General features: G+C 33.8%; 1 protein-coding gene across 1 annotated transcript in view; it reads left to right on the top strand.

Moving 5' to 3' along the window:
• Positions 1–17,796, top strand: part of LOC131852498 (uncharacterized) — a 38,383-nt gene that overhangs the window by 4,417 nt on the left and 16,170 nt on the right. Inside the window, exons 3-10 of the mRNA XM_059203166.1 lie at positions 5,679–5,681; positions 10,362–10,385; positions 12,253–12,535; positions 12,847–12,914; positions 13,861–14,067; positions 14,946–15,076; positions 15,612–15,729; positions 16,536–16,660. Coding sequence (XP_059059149.1) covers positions 5,679–5,681; positions 10,362–10,385; positions 12,253–12,535; positions 12,847–12,914; positions 13,861–14,067; positions 14,946–15,076; positions 15,612–15,729; positions 16,536–16,660 — 959 coding nt within the window. The remainder of the gene's footprint in view (positions 1–5,678; positions 5,682–10,361; positions 10,386–12,252; positions 12,536–12,846; positions 12,915–13,860; positions 14,068–14,945; positions 15,077–15,611; positions 15,730–16,535; positions 16,661–17,796) is intronic.

The following is a 17,796-nucleotide window of genomic DNA, read 5'->3' as shown; positions in this document are numbered from 1 at the left end:
AAATATAACCATTTATTTTTGCGTTAAAAAGACACATGCGAATTAAAGTAAAAACAAGAACATCCAATCAATCAATATTAATTCATATTATAGAGCTAATTACATACATGAGCCAGATTTAAAACGCTGACGTTACATAGTAATAAAGCCGCAACCAACCTGAAGAGAGCACTTTCGTACAAATGATGTTCAGTGTCAGTTTATTGTAATGTTTAATTTTAATAAATTTAATTATAAGTTTCAATATTCGTTTGACTCCACCGGGAGCCTACGTGATTAGCTGGTCATATGACTATGTGGAGGTGGTTTTGATAAACAAAAGGGCATTAAAAATGCAATTAATACAGGATGGAAACGTATTCATTTTAATATTATAATAGCGAAAGATTGTTGGTGTACCTTTACACAAATAAATGTATAAACGGATTTTTTAGTGAAAGATTTCAAAATATATTAAGTATATCTAGATGAGATAGATTATCTCATACCTCAAAAAAAGTGACGGAATCGCATAAAAGCCTTTGAGTTATCGTTTGTATGTTTGCAAAAACAGTACATTTATGCTTTGACTGGGGACAATGGGATTGTAAACCTGATATTTTTATGGTATTAGGTATTATTTTGCGGAATTGTTTTTAAATTCCGCTAGCTACCATGAGCATATGTGAGATCACAATTAATCAGTGCGGAAACCTGACTGTCGTTACTTGAAGCGTTACGACCTATTGGAGATTAAATTCTTACCGTTTTTGAGTTTACAGTCTTTACCCATATTGAGATACTTGTTTCGCCTCTGAACGAGACATCATCAGGCTTTGAATAGAGTTCGAATATAGCTTGGAAGCCTAGTGTTAAGTTCAATGCCTGATGATCCATCGTTTAGAGATTTCCGCATTGAATATTTCTGGTCTCGCACATCCTAACGGTAGCGAAATTGGACAAAATTATAGAAGCCCATTAAGTAAGTATACTTGAACAAGAAGTAAACGAGACTGTCCGTCACAATGTTGGTACGTATGGTCATGTAATGTATGACTCAAGTCGCAGATGGGACAGCCCCTCTAATTACTCACCAGCTCACGATATTTGGCAGCTCCGACATGTCTATTCTCCGCGATGATGCTCCATCATTGCAGGCATTATATTGTATTGTTAGTCACTGAATTTTATCTCCGACTATATTTATGACCACGAATTAAATTTATGCGTTGCATTTGGTGTTTATGTTTAACAATAGAGATCCTATAACATCATCAGTATAGACTCGGTGCCTAAATATTTACTATATTTAAATTATTTTTTAAGGAATAGTTAATCACGGTATCATGGTTCAGCGGTTAATATTACCGCCTTCCAATAGTTCAATATGCATCAGATAAAAACCTTTATATTATACATAGTCAGGCCATAAATACTGTTACAATAAAAAATAAATAGAATATAACATTTGAATTTAGAATCTGTCATTCTTTTATGAATGTTCATTGTGTTTTCCCATTTTCGCGCCAAACGGTCGTCCAATATTTTTATGATAAAATGGATAAAAAGAACCGAATAACTGAATGCATTATACAAAGTAGGTATGAAAGCAAAATCAATTTTTGAAACTCTATCCCCCTTCGTATTAGTCTAATGTTTTTATACCGGGATATTGATAGATACAGTGTAACCTCTATTTGTGACAGAAAAAGATCTGGCCACCACGCAGTATCAAAACAGTTAGAGAAATCCTGTCAAAAAGCTAGATAGGATTTGTCGTTCTCTCTTTCAATTGTGTAAACATTATATACGTATTAAACCTATTTAGACCTTGGTAAAGGACAAATGGGAATGTTGTTAAACTCGCGAGCGTGACTCGCGGTCCGCCCACCTATTGATAATAATGTTTGTATGTAAATCTTGAGCGAGTGCATACGTAGATGGGATAGCGTGTGTTGAAGATGCATAATGCTCGAGATTAAAATGCGTCATTGCATTTTTTGTTCATGACAGTGTTGCAAATTCAAGTGGCTTGTTGGGATATGTATTTGCGTTTCACTGGAACATACTTATAGTACTGTCGAGAATCTTTTTTACGTTAAATGTAATCTAAAATCATTTTATGTAACAACTTCTTCAATCATTCAGTAGTATTTTAATTTTTAATTCGTAGAACTGTAATTACATAGACATTATTAGTTGTTACCTACACTTTCGTCTTCGTTTATTTTTGAGAAAAAGACAGACCATGTATGTATGAGTGGTATAAATGTATTTTCAAGTCATATTTCATATGCATTCAGCTGTTTTGTCATGACGGACACAGTTGTAATAATTTTGTTTTAATCTGAAGGGGAATTAGATATAGGTAGCGCAATCACTCACAATAGCAGCATAATAAGGGCCTCGATGATCTGAAGACGTCAGAAAATTTGTGTGATGTTCCGATATCATTGTATAAGTTACCGGTTGCAGTATGTAGGGCCGTTATTTATTTCCATATTGCATGGATTTGCCTTTTCTAGTACTATCATATTGAAACGTATTTGTTTTTATTAATAAAATTAAATATAAAAAGAATACTGTTATCAAAGTTGATTTACAAAAACTCAAAGTTATAATATCTAAAAATACAAATGTTCACAATACACGACGCGATTTCATTCCACATGAATTCTTTGCGCGATGGACTTTGAGATTCTTCACATTAAAAACCCTAGACTACGCCCGAGACATTCACACGACTAAACAACAATTTTCTCCTTTCGTTCAGCTAAATGTAAAATGTACTCTATCTGCTTGGCAATAAGATGTTTACGATTTTGGCAACGGAAAAAAGATTTTACTTATTCGACGATGCAGTGGCGCTTGTGCTTGGCATAAAGCCCGGGGCTAGCGCACCCTACCGCCGTGCCCCACCTACGCTGTCATCACTTGACACCTCCAACTATTACTGCTATTGTTCGTGCTATAAATTTATAAGCGTCTAATAAATTACCAATGTACGACACACACTTTTGGTATGTCATTAGTGATTTGCGTATGGCGCATACGAGCATAAAAAATACTTACACATGCAAATTATAATGTATGTAAAAGAGTATCATACCTGCTGATGATGCTTGCTTTATTAGTTAGGCGTACTGTAGGATAAAGATGGAATATCGATGGAAGATAACGGAATATAATCTTAGCTTGAAAAACCAAAATTTACACTTGAGCCACAAAACTGTTTAAAAAATTTATAACTCATATATTTGTCGAAATATAACGTTAAAAATTGGTTTTATTGGTAATTTTCTACTTTCTAACTCGTTAAATATATGAGATATCAATTTTTGAAATGAAAAAATCTAAAATGGTAACCTACTAAATTAAAAAAACAAAGATTTTTGTAAGAATTGTTGGATTTTTTAAGTTACTACAATTCCGGTTTTTTCCGTTGATATATATTATTTTTGAGGTGCTTTGTTGAGAATACATACATTTATTATCAATCTGTGTTATTTCTACTACATATCAATATATGTAGGTAGTTTAAAGGCTTTAATACGATAGTTAATATGTTAAAATAATGTTCATGTAATTAAAGAACCAACCAATCTCCACACAATACGCGCATCATGCTATATTCCTAGTCGCGAAACGGTAGAGCAATTTATTCTTCACCGCATCCGTATTACAATACGTAGGTACAATAAAATTATCAATACTTAACACTATATTAAATTATTATATCATAACGTATGTTATTACATATACTTAAAAGAGAAAGTACATACGGGAGAGTAAATTTACACATAATTCGTAATATCATACAAGAATAATTATCATATTTGCATAATATTGCGCATACGCAACAGATAAAACTACATTGTGTGGTTGTTCGGGGTCTGCGCGGCGCTCGCTGACTCATGTATGCGTTCGCTAATTACGTTGCGCTGGCACCACGTGGTCACCTTGAAACGAGTTAATATGATTACTCCACCCAATGACTGACTGCTCTAAAACTTGGCCGCAGCTGGCCTTTACAGTTTCACCGAACGATAGCGCGCGAGTGCAGACAATACACCAAACCAGCGGAAGCACTTAGAGCTGGAGGGGCTGAAGGCCAATCCCCGCCTGAATGACACGACGTTAGCCTGAGGGCACCGCTAGGGTTTCGAATCTCGGCTCGGGCCATGGTAATTTCGATGCTCGTTTGAATTGGACGGGGGACGTAGACAGTCCGCTGATTCATGTATGCGCTCGCTAGTTAATAAATTTGTTCTGGCACCACGTGGTCACCTTGAAACGAGTCAATATGATAACTCCATCCAATGACTATAACTACCTTTTTTTCACTCTACTACTACTACTCAAATGCTGTTGGCCGCAACTGGCCTTTACAGTCGAATGATAGAGGGCGGGTGTAGATGGCACTCCAAACCGTTACTTAACAGTTTTGTAGGGGTGAAGTCACAATGGAAACAGTTAATGACTAATATTAATCTTGATTAAGTCTATGTTAATAAGTTTGTAGAATGACAAACATACAAAGATAAATTAAACAAAAATTTGATTTAAACCTTTGTATGTAATTTAAGCGCTCTAAAACATGATAAGTACACACTACTGCAGTACAGACTATTAACTGCCGCTGAAATGTTTGTTTTGGTATTATGTATGTATCTATAATTCTCAATTAAATACAGACTCCAAATAATTGTCATGAGAATTACAAACTAGCGGTCTATCGTGGCTTCACGCGGGGTCTCATGACTGTAGAAGTTGTATATATTAACATATATAGGTTGTGGCACTCGGGAACAATGTATTTCTCCATCAGTAAAATAATTTTCCTAATCGATGCGAATCGAGCAGGCTCGAAGTTTATTTTCCTTACGAAAAAATCAACTATCTCTTTATAATTATCGTACAGATACGAAATATGAGATGCGTACTTGCCTTTTATTTAAAAGAATGTCAATATCCATGCAGCTATTCCAATTATTTTGGCAGCAAGAGAGTGTCATTCATTTTAAATCTATTTTTGTACTGGAATTCATACTGTTAGGTATATCAAGAGAAATGCATGTGGTCTCCCAAATATTACACACATACTTTATTATAGCAAATTTATGAAGACTTTTGACAGTATGAAGTTTAAATAACAACTAAATCTAAAAATAAAGAGATACATTTTTCAATAATTGCAAGTTAAAGACCAATGATGGCAGACTATAGAGGAGTGGCCAACTTGTTTATCGGCAAAGGTTAGCTATTTCAGTATTTGTCATAACTGTAATGTCTAGAGACATGGGGTCTTTTTAAGAAGGCGCCCCGGGTTTTAAGGCCTTCATAGACTACGGTAACCATTTACCTTCAGATAGACCGTTTGACAATCTCAATATTAATTGCCAGTGGTTCTAAGTGTGTGTCTAATGAAAAGTAGATGAAAATCTAGACTCGTCCTACCCAATTTTACTAACATTACATATAAACGCGAAATTTTGTGAGTATCGATTGATAGATGGATATAACCATCCATCCATGTTTGTTACTCTTTCATACATAAAGTACTGAACGGATTTTAATTAAACTATGCAGTAATATAGCTTATACATCAGGATAAAACATAGACTATAAATTTCAAACGTGTGACAAAATGTATGAGTGTTAGGGAAAATCAAATATCTACTACTAAGGTTGACATACAGCAAGTCAAGTCAATCATGGAGTCGGATATACCCCTGAGCAGGGGAGTCGTAGCAACCGGGACGATTCAACAATTATACGACTTTATATTAGCGGCCTAACTAGAATACCACTTAAAGTATAACTTAAAGATGAGCATAGCGTAATTACGTTACCAGCAACTTAGCAAGTAGTCACTGTGTCAACAGAATGCTTTACAGATTATTCCACGACTAATTACTAAGAAACCGATGATTGCATTAACGCCTTTAAATGTATCTTTAACGTCAACAATTGAACAGTAATGATTAATACAAAATTATAAGTAACAGATACTTGGAATCCATTTACAACGATATGAAGTTATAATTTGTATTCGCTTTTGTAATAATTCTTATTTGTTATGAATTATGATACACTAGCTATATTCGCGACTTCGTCCGCGTGGAATTTAGCTTTATTTTAAACATAAATATATGTAACACAATTCTGTGTTAGTTATGTTGAACGTTCCTCAGCATGTTGCTAATTTTCAGTGTGATTTATATATATCTATATAACATACAAAGTGGATGTTGTTATCATATATAACGATGGACGGTTAGCATGCAAAATGCCCGTTTTGCGCGAGTTTTTATGTTTCCCACGTATTCTGTAGCGTGCTCATTGCCGTCCCTCCGTCGATTTATCTTCGGAGACGTGCTTATTTGTGTCAAATAAAAAGTGATATAAATATTGATGAACGATTATCATAACACAAGCAATCACTATTTTTAAAGATTATCAATTGGAACCCATAATAAGTGTTTAATATTATTTTAATAAACTCGGTGGTCTATCAGTTTAATACATCGTTTTACCAACTGTGCAATGGCGGGTTCGATTCTCGCACGGTGCAAATATTACTCTAAAACTTTATTAAGTTGAAGTTGTTAAATGACGGTACTGTTTATTCATAATTCGTTAGACAATATTACCATTGGTCATATGCAGGTCCTGTACAAAATAACCGTTCTGCGGAAGAGTACTGTAATCCAAATAAATAAATAATTTATACTATTGCGTTCAAATTAAAAAATGTTTTATAAACAAAATTTTAAGAAAAAATCTATCGACGACTGTACATTCTAATTTATAGTTTACACTTTGTAATCAATTCGCAGATTGTACACGTCTTTGTGTTTATTTATTTTTATTATCACAGACTTGTGTAGTGTGTGTCAGTTGATAAGTACCTACATGGATTGTGAATCACTTGTGTTACTCGCTCACAAGTACAGACCTATTCTTCAGACAGAATGTTGACCTAAAATCTAACATGATTCGTTGTAGGGGCCACCTCCTACAACGAATAACTATCTATTTTAATAGATACTTTATTTAAATTGATTTTTTTTGAGTCTTCCATTTCTTGCATATCTTAACATTTTAATTAGAAATAACTTGACTGCTAATGTCCAGATGACATATTAGTATCCATATGCACATCAAGATTTTAGATCCGTCACGTTTAGTAGTAGTAGATCAGCCAGGCTTTTGATAGTCACTTCAGAATAAATTTCGCGATCCCTTTTCGTTATTTTTCGATATTTTTATTGAATCAGTCGACTGGTATAACAAAAGTTAGTATAATTGAATTATTTGCTGCTAACTGTATTTAATTTCAATAATTGATGAATTTTGTTCCAGATATATCCAAAATTCAGGGGAAAAAGATTAATTTCTTGTAACTACAATACTTAGTAAATTAGTATCCCCTCTCAAAAGTCCATAGGTCGTCTTACTGAATATTTCGTTGCATACTGCTTTTTTCTCGTTTGTTGTTTAAATATTGTAATATCTAGATTAAAGGTTTCTTTTTTATGTAATTGTAATGATAAACAAACTGACGGCCTATGTAGATATGATACACCGATAACAGTCGCCTATTTATATAAAAAAAACAACATGTCACGCCCATGATACCACTCATATCATTAATTTCACTGCCTAATCTCATCCAGGATCGAAATACAGATTACAAACCCATCTGCTTGGTCGGTTGTCTAAAATAGGTGAGACTGTAGCAACCAAGCATACAACTTTTTACAAGTCTACTTCAGTAACTTTCTTGGAAATGCGACAATTTGTTTAAAATTTTGGACGGATTTTTTTGTATGTAATTAATTTTAAATAATTTTAATGTTAAGAAATACAAACTTAGTTGTCTAAACCATAGTCATGTAAATTGTTGTCGCGAATCGTTCTGACATTCGTATCTGTAATATCGTAGGCGCCCTGTCGTTTGTTTGTATGCTAGTACAGCTTTTAGCAATATCTGACACATTGTGCAAATTCAAAGAGTCGTCCTGTGTTTTACAACTTCATTGTCCGCCGTGTCACTGGGACGTTTCATTGCGAAGACGACGTCGCGACGTTTCGTTGTGAATGCTCTATTATAGAGATGATTGGATTTTCGCCGTTGCAGAGTTATGTATTTTATCTTACAATTTCTCACATTTTAATATTGTTTTATTTGAATACTCGTCCAACAATGTTTGCCACTTTCTGTCAAGTGTACTCGTTGTTTATCTTTTCAGTTTCATAAAAAAAATCTTTTTTATACAATATCATGAGTTACATTGCATTGCTTTTTTAAAAAAGGGGTCTATTCTATCAGAGCTTTGCAACTGATTGCTAATTAAAATGTGCAGCGATATCTTCGTGCAAATTATAGGAAAATATCATAGTTGATAAATTGTCTGTCTTTTTTTGATACTACGTAAATCAATTGAATTTTCTTCGGGATTCATCTACGTTTTTTGATTTCATCGCTACAGTATGTATATTATTACAATCAATTTGGCATTCAATCTAGCATGAATTGCAAATACAATACAATGTCAACCGTATTCATTACAGCCCATCCCAAAGCCTATCCCTATACAGAATTTTCGCACGTTACGTCACCGCAGTGGTAGAGATAAGTACGGAGGCTAACTAGCCGTTGTCGACCCCGTTCGCACGACACATTGCGTGATGTTGTGGCGACAGATGCAGGTATCGGTTACACGAACCCTGCTGCTGTCTCTGCTGTAAACACACTCTTTGTGACAATACTGCTTTGTACTACTGCTACTGTTATAGCGACAACCGCAGTTTATGCTCATTTATCGAGTTCATGTAGGAGGTCTACTTATGTAACAAGTTGCTGTACCCGCATGTTTGTCAGCGTGGAATAATGCCCTTGGATAGCAATTTTAATTATTTAGGCTAATTATTTTACAAATAAGACATGCACGATATCATTCTAGCTTAAAAAATGAATAATTTCTCTTATCAAACTCCATCATATAAAACTAGCGGTTACGTTAACCACTAGTTTTATATTTTAAAACGATAGAGGTATATGGATCTCTTTTTTTTTGTTCTACTCTTTTCGATCTATAATTTCGTCCATATTATAGTGATTGACTGGAATAAAAAAATATATCGTTCACGATCTTAAAATCTGGCAGTTGCATCAGTATGAAAAGAAAATGTTAATGTTTAATATCTTCTTACATGTAGCTATACCGGTATATTTGAACTTATAAAATAGTAATATAACATTATGAGTACTTATTGTTGCTAAGGTCCTTACATGTATAGTAGAATTTTAAAGCATTTTCCTCAGTAATACACAGTCTCAGAAAATAGGAATGTCGTGTGAGTTCTCTGTTGAGCAGGGTTGGCAGCCTTTAAATATTTAAATCCGTACGAAGAAATAAAAAATGATGAAATTTTGGCATTTTGGCTATTTAACCTCGTACATTGTAATTTTTAATCGATTTTCGTAGGTCAAAAACTGGTTCAAACTTGTACAAGGATGAAAATGGTAAAAAATCTCTTAAAAAGTACTTGTACGAGGATTTTCGTACCGTCGGCATCCCTAGTCTCGAGGCTCTTCTACGCTGTTCCCTTCATTTCACTAACAAGACGGTCTAGTGGTACTTTACGCTGGGACATAGCAACTAGGAAAAATATTATTACCTACTTGTTATTATGCTACAAAATGAAAAGGTTTTATTAAGGTTCAGCGTTTAAAGTAATTTTATATACAATAGGATATCTAACAAGTTTTATAATATTAGTATTATAATGCATTTCTATTGCTTATACGTTTTTTAATTTATTTATGATCTAACAAAGATGCATTTAGCGGATAATAAGTTCACGTCAATTTTTACCAGTCGATGATGGGTAATGTAGAAAATATTATTAACAAATAGTTAAAATAGTATGTAGTACATAATAATGGTATCAATATAATAATTTTATTGTCATCAAAACAAGCAAATTCTCATAAAACATTTCGTTGTATCAATGTAAGGTAGCAAAGCATACATAGTAGAGAATTTACCACCAATATCTAAACTAGGCCGTGCCTGTATCATAGACACTAATATTTTCCAGCGACTTTAGCAAATATATGTAATGTAAAATACATGTTAAATGAGTTGTGTTCATTTGATACTTAAATATTTATTCTAAATTTTCAGTAATAACTCTATATATACCCAGAAGAATACTTAAATGTACCGAAGCGAATTAAACTTAACCATGTAATTTCCAAGTTAATTAGTAGAAGTTGCAAACAGTGTTTACTTAGCTATTATTTTCATATTATGCTATGTATCAAATCATATAACAATGTTCTCATAAACATATTTTTCTGTTGTCTTCAGCCAAACGCAGGAGCAGACAATCAGGTAGTCACTTAGTAACGTATATTAAAGTAGTTGTATTGTTCGTCCTGTATTGTGTTTGTGGCCTTTTGTGTTTGGTGTTGGTTCTCAACTATGACCTTAGGGTCATCAAGTGAAGGTACTAAATTTAACTGTTACTTGTTAGAAATTTTCTTTCACATATGTTTTGATAAACTCTGGCTTACTTTTTTATTACATTAAGTACACTGTCATAATCTTAATATAACATAGTGCATTGCAGCGAGCGTCTGAACATTTCTAACAATAAATTGCATCGATAGTATTTTGTCTACAAAAGTGTTATCGCATTAATCAAGTAAATAGTCCATCAATATGTTTATCGTGCACTCAACATCAATACATATCAACTCCCTCTGCCATTTCAACGGGATCGAAATAATGATGGCCTGCGCCGAGGGTCGAGCCATTAGCGGTGCCCTCAGACTGAAGTCGTATCCGTCATGAGTGGGCTTTCAGACACTTTGTAAGTAGTTCGAAAGGAACTGGAGCGCCCTATGCTCACGCCCCTATTTTCGTCCAGAAAATCTGTATGCCAGCTATAGTGATTTAACTTAATGACAATTAAAAAATTTTGTTTGTCAAATTTAAGCGTAACTTAACGGCACTTTAGGGCATCTATGACTGGGAATCTAATACGTCATTTGGAAAATTATGTAACTCATACCGCACAACAACTAATTAACACAATTGAATACATTACTCATCATACTACATCAACAACTAGTCTAATAGTATATCTATTGATATAGTATGAACATAGCCTTGTGCATGCTATAGTATTTTGGTGGTCCATAACCTAATTAGACAATAAATTGTAGTTTGTAAGGTCTTTATAGAAGTTATTAATTCAGGCCTATGTACAGGATTCAGGAACATGACTTTGGAGACTCCCCATATAGATGATCTAAGTGTGATCTCTTCTCAATTCAATATAGACACTATCAGAGATGTGTACACATATAAGATTTGACTAGATTCTTAATCAAAATCTGTCGGATAGAACTAATTTTACATATTTTTAACATGTAACAAAATTAACACAATCTGTGAAAGAAGTTTCTTCAAAAGTAGCTTTAGAGTCGTTTCAGCTCAGAAAGCAGAACATTCGCACGCCTGCGTACATATTTGACATAAGATTAAAATGTGTTGTTGTTTATTTTTTCTAAATATGGATCTAATATAGTAACTGATTGTTGTAAGCAGGCGTGTATAAGAAACTGTGTTACTACTGTTACATGTAGTATATTAGGTCATGTTTTATTCGATTAATGAGTAATGTTTTTCGCATGCGTTTTATGTAATTTGTATCCTGTATCTGATAATTGATGTCTCATTCAATTCATACAGGTGCTAGAAAATTAAATACCAAAATAGTCAAGTACGCGTGCACGTAATTTACCTATAATTCTTTTATTTACACACTAATAAAATCTAGTTGTTTGTATGTCTTTAAAATCATTAGCTTATGTCGTAGTTTTAGTTTAAGTCCTTAGGGATGAAATGGTCTTGCTACATGCAACAGCATTTCGTACCCAAGTACATTTAGCAATAATTCTTTTAATATTTAGTGTATTTATAATACAGTCGATTTATTTCTATAGTACGTCTTTTAAAATCATTGACTTAAGTCGTAGTTTTAGTCTAAGTCCTTAGGGGTTCGCCAGAGCATTTAATTTTCAAAAAATCCCATTTTGCTAATAGGTTGATATACACTGAACATACGGTACTACATACAGCATTTTGATTACTTGTACATTAAATAATTAGAAAAAGGAGTAAAAAATATATAGAGTAAATTGCGTAAGAAAAAAGGTAAAACAAATACAGCATGTTCAAATTTATCCAACAGTTATTCGCAGCGAGCGCCACACACCTACACGATGTGCGTCTCTCCCACCCGCCGGACTCCGGATTCTCGGAGCCCGTCAACAACAATATCAGCGAGGACAACAACAATGGCCCGATATCGCTACGTGAAATGCAGAACATCGCGAACAACAATGCTACAGCATACATAGTCAGCGAGAATGAGGAACGGAATAGGGTCAGCCGGGAGTCGGTCGTCGAATTTGAACCTCTTCCTAACGGGATTGGAGTTGGAAATCCTTTGGACCACCGGGCAGATTGGTTTGGTTAGTTCCTCAGATTTGTAATGTTCTTTATTTATTATTTATACCCTCAAGTTGGTGAGGTACGAAAATTAATGAACTTAAATATAATATTGCATTAGAAGTAGTGGCCTCTATTTTTAAACAAATAAAACATGACAGAATATTTGGAAATTTTTGAAGAATAAAAAGAACTATTATTGCTCTTATAGGAAATCTGTTCAGTACATTTTAGTAGTTACGAGAATGAATACGGGAATGCCATGTCGTGCAAATAGGTTCTATTGTTATATATGTTTCCAACAAACTTAATAAAACTTTGCGTATTGTTTCAGGTGGTGAAGACTTTCCGAGAAATAATTTGCAATATCTTCGAGAAATCGGTCGAGGATGGTTTGGCAGGGTATGAATTCTATTGCTGTTCGATATATTTCATAACAGAGAGAATATTTTGAATACTTTTATAAATTTTGATGATTGTCATGATCTAAACTAAATGTATGTGATTGACTTAACTTCATAAATCAATTCACAACATATGAAATAATTTGGAATATATTAAAAAATGTTTACTTACTTCCTCCTTCGTCCTTCATTGTAATAAATATGCATCCTTAAATAGGTAATTAATCCTTAAATAAGTAAATTATAACGCTTAGATGAGTCAGTCAAACCATAAATACTTTTATTCATATTCATTATATTAATATAGACGTGTGTCATATGTAATTATATACTGGTCATATCTGAAACGTGCCTGATATCATTAAATCTTACATTTGTGTTATTTTTGTGGGTTCGATTCCTGCATAATACAAACATTTGTTCATGAATTCAAATTTTGTAGCTATATCCATTTGTATTGGCGTTTCTCATAAGTGACTATCACTTATCTATTATTTATAGTATTTGAAAACTGTTTAATTTGGGACTATATGGCATTGTGCGTTGTCCTTGGTGGTCTAGTTGTTTAGCACATAGCTTAATTTATGTCGTGTACTGATGGTCGTGGATTAGCTTCTTCGCATGTGACAAACATTTGTATTCATACTCAACACCTAAGTGTTTTCTATGTATATTATGTTATAACAAATAAGAGGGATAGTGATAGTGATTGTAATAATCAACATAGAAACCGCTACGCACTCATTCTTGTGCAATCAGATAATATTATCAGCGCTATGGAGTTTAAGGTTTTCTATGAAAACATCATTATCATTAAATTCTTCAATTTTATAGTAAGCTTTTTTTACAAAGGAAGTGTTTTATATGACATTTAAATCTTTTTTCAGGCAGTTTTATAATTGTTATTTATTACACAATATTAATTTCTACCTACATTTCCGAAGGTGGTAGAGGGTGAAATAGAAGAGGCCGGTTCAACGTCAACGGTGGCTGTGAAGATATTAAACCAAAACGCCTCCGTTGAGGACAAGGCGCGCTTCCTGGATGAGGCGCGGCTGTACAGAGACGCGAGGCACGAGAATATTCTCACATTGCTGACCAAATGCTTGCAGGAAGAGCCCTGGATATTGATATTCGAGTTATGTCCTATGGTAAGTATCTCATCTAATAAATAATTAGAGATAGTCTATTTAAATAAACTTAATAATAATAATTGATTTATTATCTGGCTTTCTTACCCATTTTGTTAGTATTATAGTTTTATTATAGTTAATGGTAGTGTAAGTACTATATTAAACCATTAACTATAATAAAACTGTCGCAAATTACACATATAAATAATGACATAAATAAATATTAAATTAAATAAAATTCACCGCTGTCTAATTTCATTGGAAATTGCACAGCAGTGATTAAAATATGTATAGTCCAGCCTGCTCGAAATCATGCTCAGGATGCTGTTGGTACACGTACTCTCCGCACACTAATATAAGCTTTTGAATAGTCATATTTTTTTATTCTACCACTGATTCAGAAAACAGACATCACAAGAAATACGAACAAGTAACTTACGTTTTGTTCTTTTAAATGTTATTCAAGATTATATTTTTAAGATTGCGAGTGTCAACTATCAATGTTGTAGTGAACACAACACTCAACATATGAATAAACCAGGGCATCCGCACCCCCCTAAGAGGGTGTAGGTTGGGGTCTCGGGGCGAGCCCCTTTGCCACAGTTTAACCATAATTAGGGCCCAACATGTCCATATTTCGCTCAGTATATTTTGAATCCAACGTAGGTACAATACAAGGAAGAGAAAAATATTACAAAGGAAAATAATGGGGTCACAATGGAATTTATGGGTAATAAATTGTAATGTACAAGTTAACAATATAATTTCAAATCTAATTATTACAAATATTCAAACTTTGACAATAAACATAAGAAATGGTAAAATTTACTAATATTATAATCGCGAAATTTGTGAGTATGCATGGATGTTTGTTACTCTATCTTCTTCTTCTTTAGGATCTTCAGCAATATTTAACAGTTAACCGTCCCAAAATGGCGATATTAAACGAGAGCGGTGTACCACTACGGCTTATGTGCGATGTCTCGTCGGCACTGGCATATCTACACACAAGGGGTTACTTGTACGGGTGAGTAAAATATAAAAAATATTATTAATACAATAGAATAGAACATTGAAACACTTTTGAATAGTCATCACATTTTTTTTTTCAATCTACCACTCATTCAGAAAGATTTCTCATCCAAGAAGAACGAGCATAAAACTTACGTTTACTTGTTTGTTTACTTTACATTTTTAAGTTGAAGTGTGTTAATACTAACTACCAACTAGCATTAATGCAATTAAATATTCAAATAGAGAAAATATTAAATGTACAAGCGACTTCGATGCCTCGCATGATGCACACATTTGTATACACGTACAAGACTATTATATAGGTACATTAGTGACCTGTACACTAATTTACAAAAAAATGTAGTATTTATATATTTTGGTTGTCTAGTATCCATAACACAAGTTCTGCTTAGTTAATAATCCAGGATTAATTTATTATAATATCTTGGGACTAGATGGTGTTGTATAATATTTTGTCCTGAGATATTATTATTAATCAGTTTTTATTTTTTAAACAAAACCTAAAATATATAATTGTGGTAACACAGGAACGTGAGCTGTGATACAGTGCTTGTGCGACAAGCTGGGGATGAATCTACGTCCGCTCGTGCTGTGTTGGGTCACTACAACACTGACGCGACGCCACCGCCTCATCTACCGCACACGGTTAGTATTATAAACACAAAATTAATACTTTTAAAGAGAAATAAAAAATAAAAAGAAATATGGTTACCTGTTTGTTTTGCTTTTTGGTAAAGTATATGTTAATCTTTACTCAATGGCCAGACAGTCGAATAATATTTTCTGGCTTATGTGCGTTTTACATATCCTGTAACCTAATAGCTTACAGCCTCGGTGGTCTAGCGATTTAGCGTACCATGTTACTTATAATATTTGTATCAGTTGTGAAAGTACTCACAACACAAACTTTGCTTAGTTTGTGACTAGACCGCAGTGTGAATTGTCCTGGGTTATTGTTATAGTATGTACATTACAATATAAATGCGTTATGATAGTTATAACACACGTGGCGGAAATTTAGCCCGAGCCGAAGGCAATAGAGTAAAAGAGCCGAGTGTGTTAAATACGTGCGTATATTGTATGACGTTTTCCAGCACACTTGCAAGGAAACAATGATGAGATTATATTGTGTTCATTTTGAATTATTGCAACAGTGAAAGTACAATTATTATTAATTCGTTTTCATTTTTTAAATCATCACGCTGCAGATTTGCTGGCGCTGCACGGCGTTTGGTTCGAAATTGTATAAAAAAATAGCAAATAATGCCTTTATGAGGTATCATTTTATACGTTTTTTATGAGCTGCTTTCTATATAAAAAACCGGTGAAATTAAATCCACTTTACGAGGATGTGTGTTGAAAATTAATATAATATTTTTATTTTAGCAGTGGTGTGTGCTTATACTATTGTTTTATTGAGACTGCTGTAACATGTGGGGTACTGTCTGCAGGCTAGTAGCGAGGTGCGTGCGATGGGCGGCCTGGTGTGGAGCGTGTGCACGTGGGGCGCGCCACCCCCGGAGCACCCGCAGCCGCCGCCTCCTCCGGATCTGCCCTGCCCCTACAGAAATCACCTGTAACTACTCTATATATCTTACTTATATTACAGTTACTAATATAAACAACTCCGGGGGGAAAGGGGATTGTCATGTGGACTGATAACCCCATTGCTAGCAGTGTACCATGTCAAGTTGCTTCCTGGAAATCATAGTGCATTTACCACGATGTGCTAACTGACCTGACCTCATGCGGGAGCCACCATTTCATTATCATCCATAAGAAAACAAATTTGCTAAGAATTAATCTTTTAAATAGTACATGGTTTTGGATTATGTGCAACAAATTCCAATAAATTAATTTCAGGCATAAAATAAGTCATTTACTTACCTTGTTTACGCTCTCTTGATCGCTCTGATTTTCCCATGACTTCCTCTGCTTCAACTTTACAGCATGTTTCCTCGAATACTCTTTGATTTGTTCAGTGTTCATTCTTCTTTACTTAATGATGTTTTATCGTCTTTACTAGATAGCGCTTCTACCAAACTCTGCAATTCTAAATACATATAAGTGTGGAAGCTATGAATGTAGATGGACGAATGAATATTATTAATTACTCTTTCACGCAAACACTACTGAATGGATTTTAATGGAACTTTACAATAATATAGCTTGTACATCAGAATAACTCATAGGCTATAAATTTAATACGGGTGAAACCGCTCTAAATAGCATATGGCTATGCTTGCTTGCTTGACATTTCCGCATTTCATTTTATTATTACTCTAAAGTTAAATTTGTAATGTTCATAAGACAAACAATTCTAGTTTACATACTATTAGAAGTACCTATGTAATGTGACATTGATGGAGGTAAAGGAAGGTCCTTTGTCATTCTTGTATTTAGGAAATGGTATTTAGTATAGTTGTAGTCGACCAATAAACTCGACTGATATTATCTGATAACTATTATCTCGGTAAAATCGCTAAGAATACGATCTGGATCCCGTATATTCAAAGTTTCAATTTCTGATAATCGGATTAAACAAGAGAGTGATGATTATCTGCGTATCGTCAAATATTAGAAAGGATTATAGACCACCATATATCGTCATCTCTATAAAGTTGTCATCACAAACGTAAAACGTATAAGTTTGCCACCTCCAAAACATCTTGGCTAATTTGTGAGTAATAGATTCTGAATACTTTAAAACAA

This window comes from Achroia grisella, unplaced genomic scaffold (assembly GCF_030625045.1).
Source record: "Achroia grisella isolate CSIRO2021 unplaced genomic scaffold, CSIRO_AGI_Agris_v1 utg853, whole genome shotgun sequence".
Lineage (NCBI taxonomy): Eukaryota > Metazoa > Arthropoda > Insecta > Lepidoptera > Pyralidae > Achroia > Achroia grisella.
This window is presented reverse-complemented; position numbering and strand designations above follow the sequence as displayed.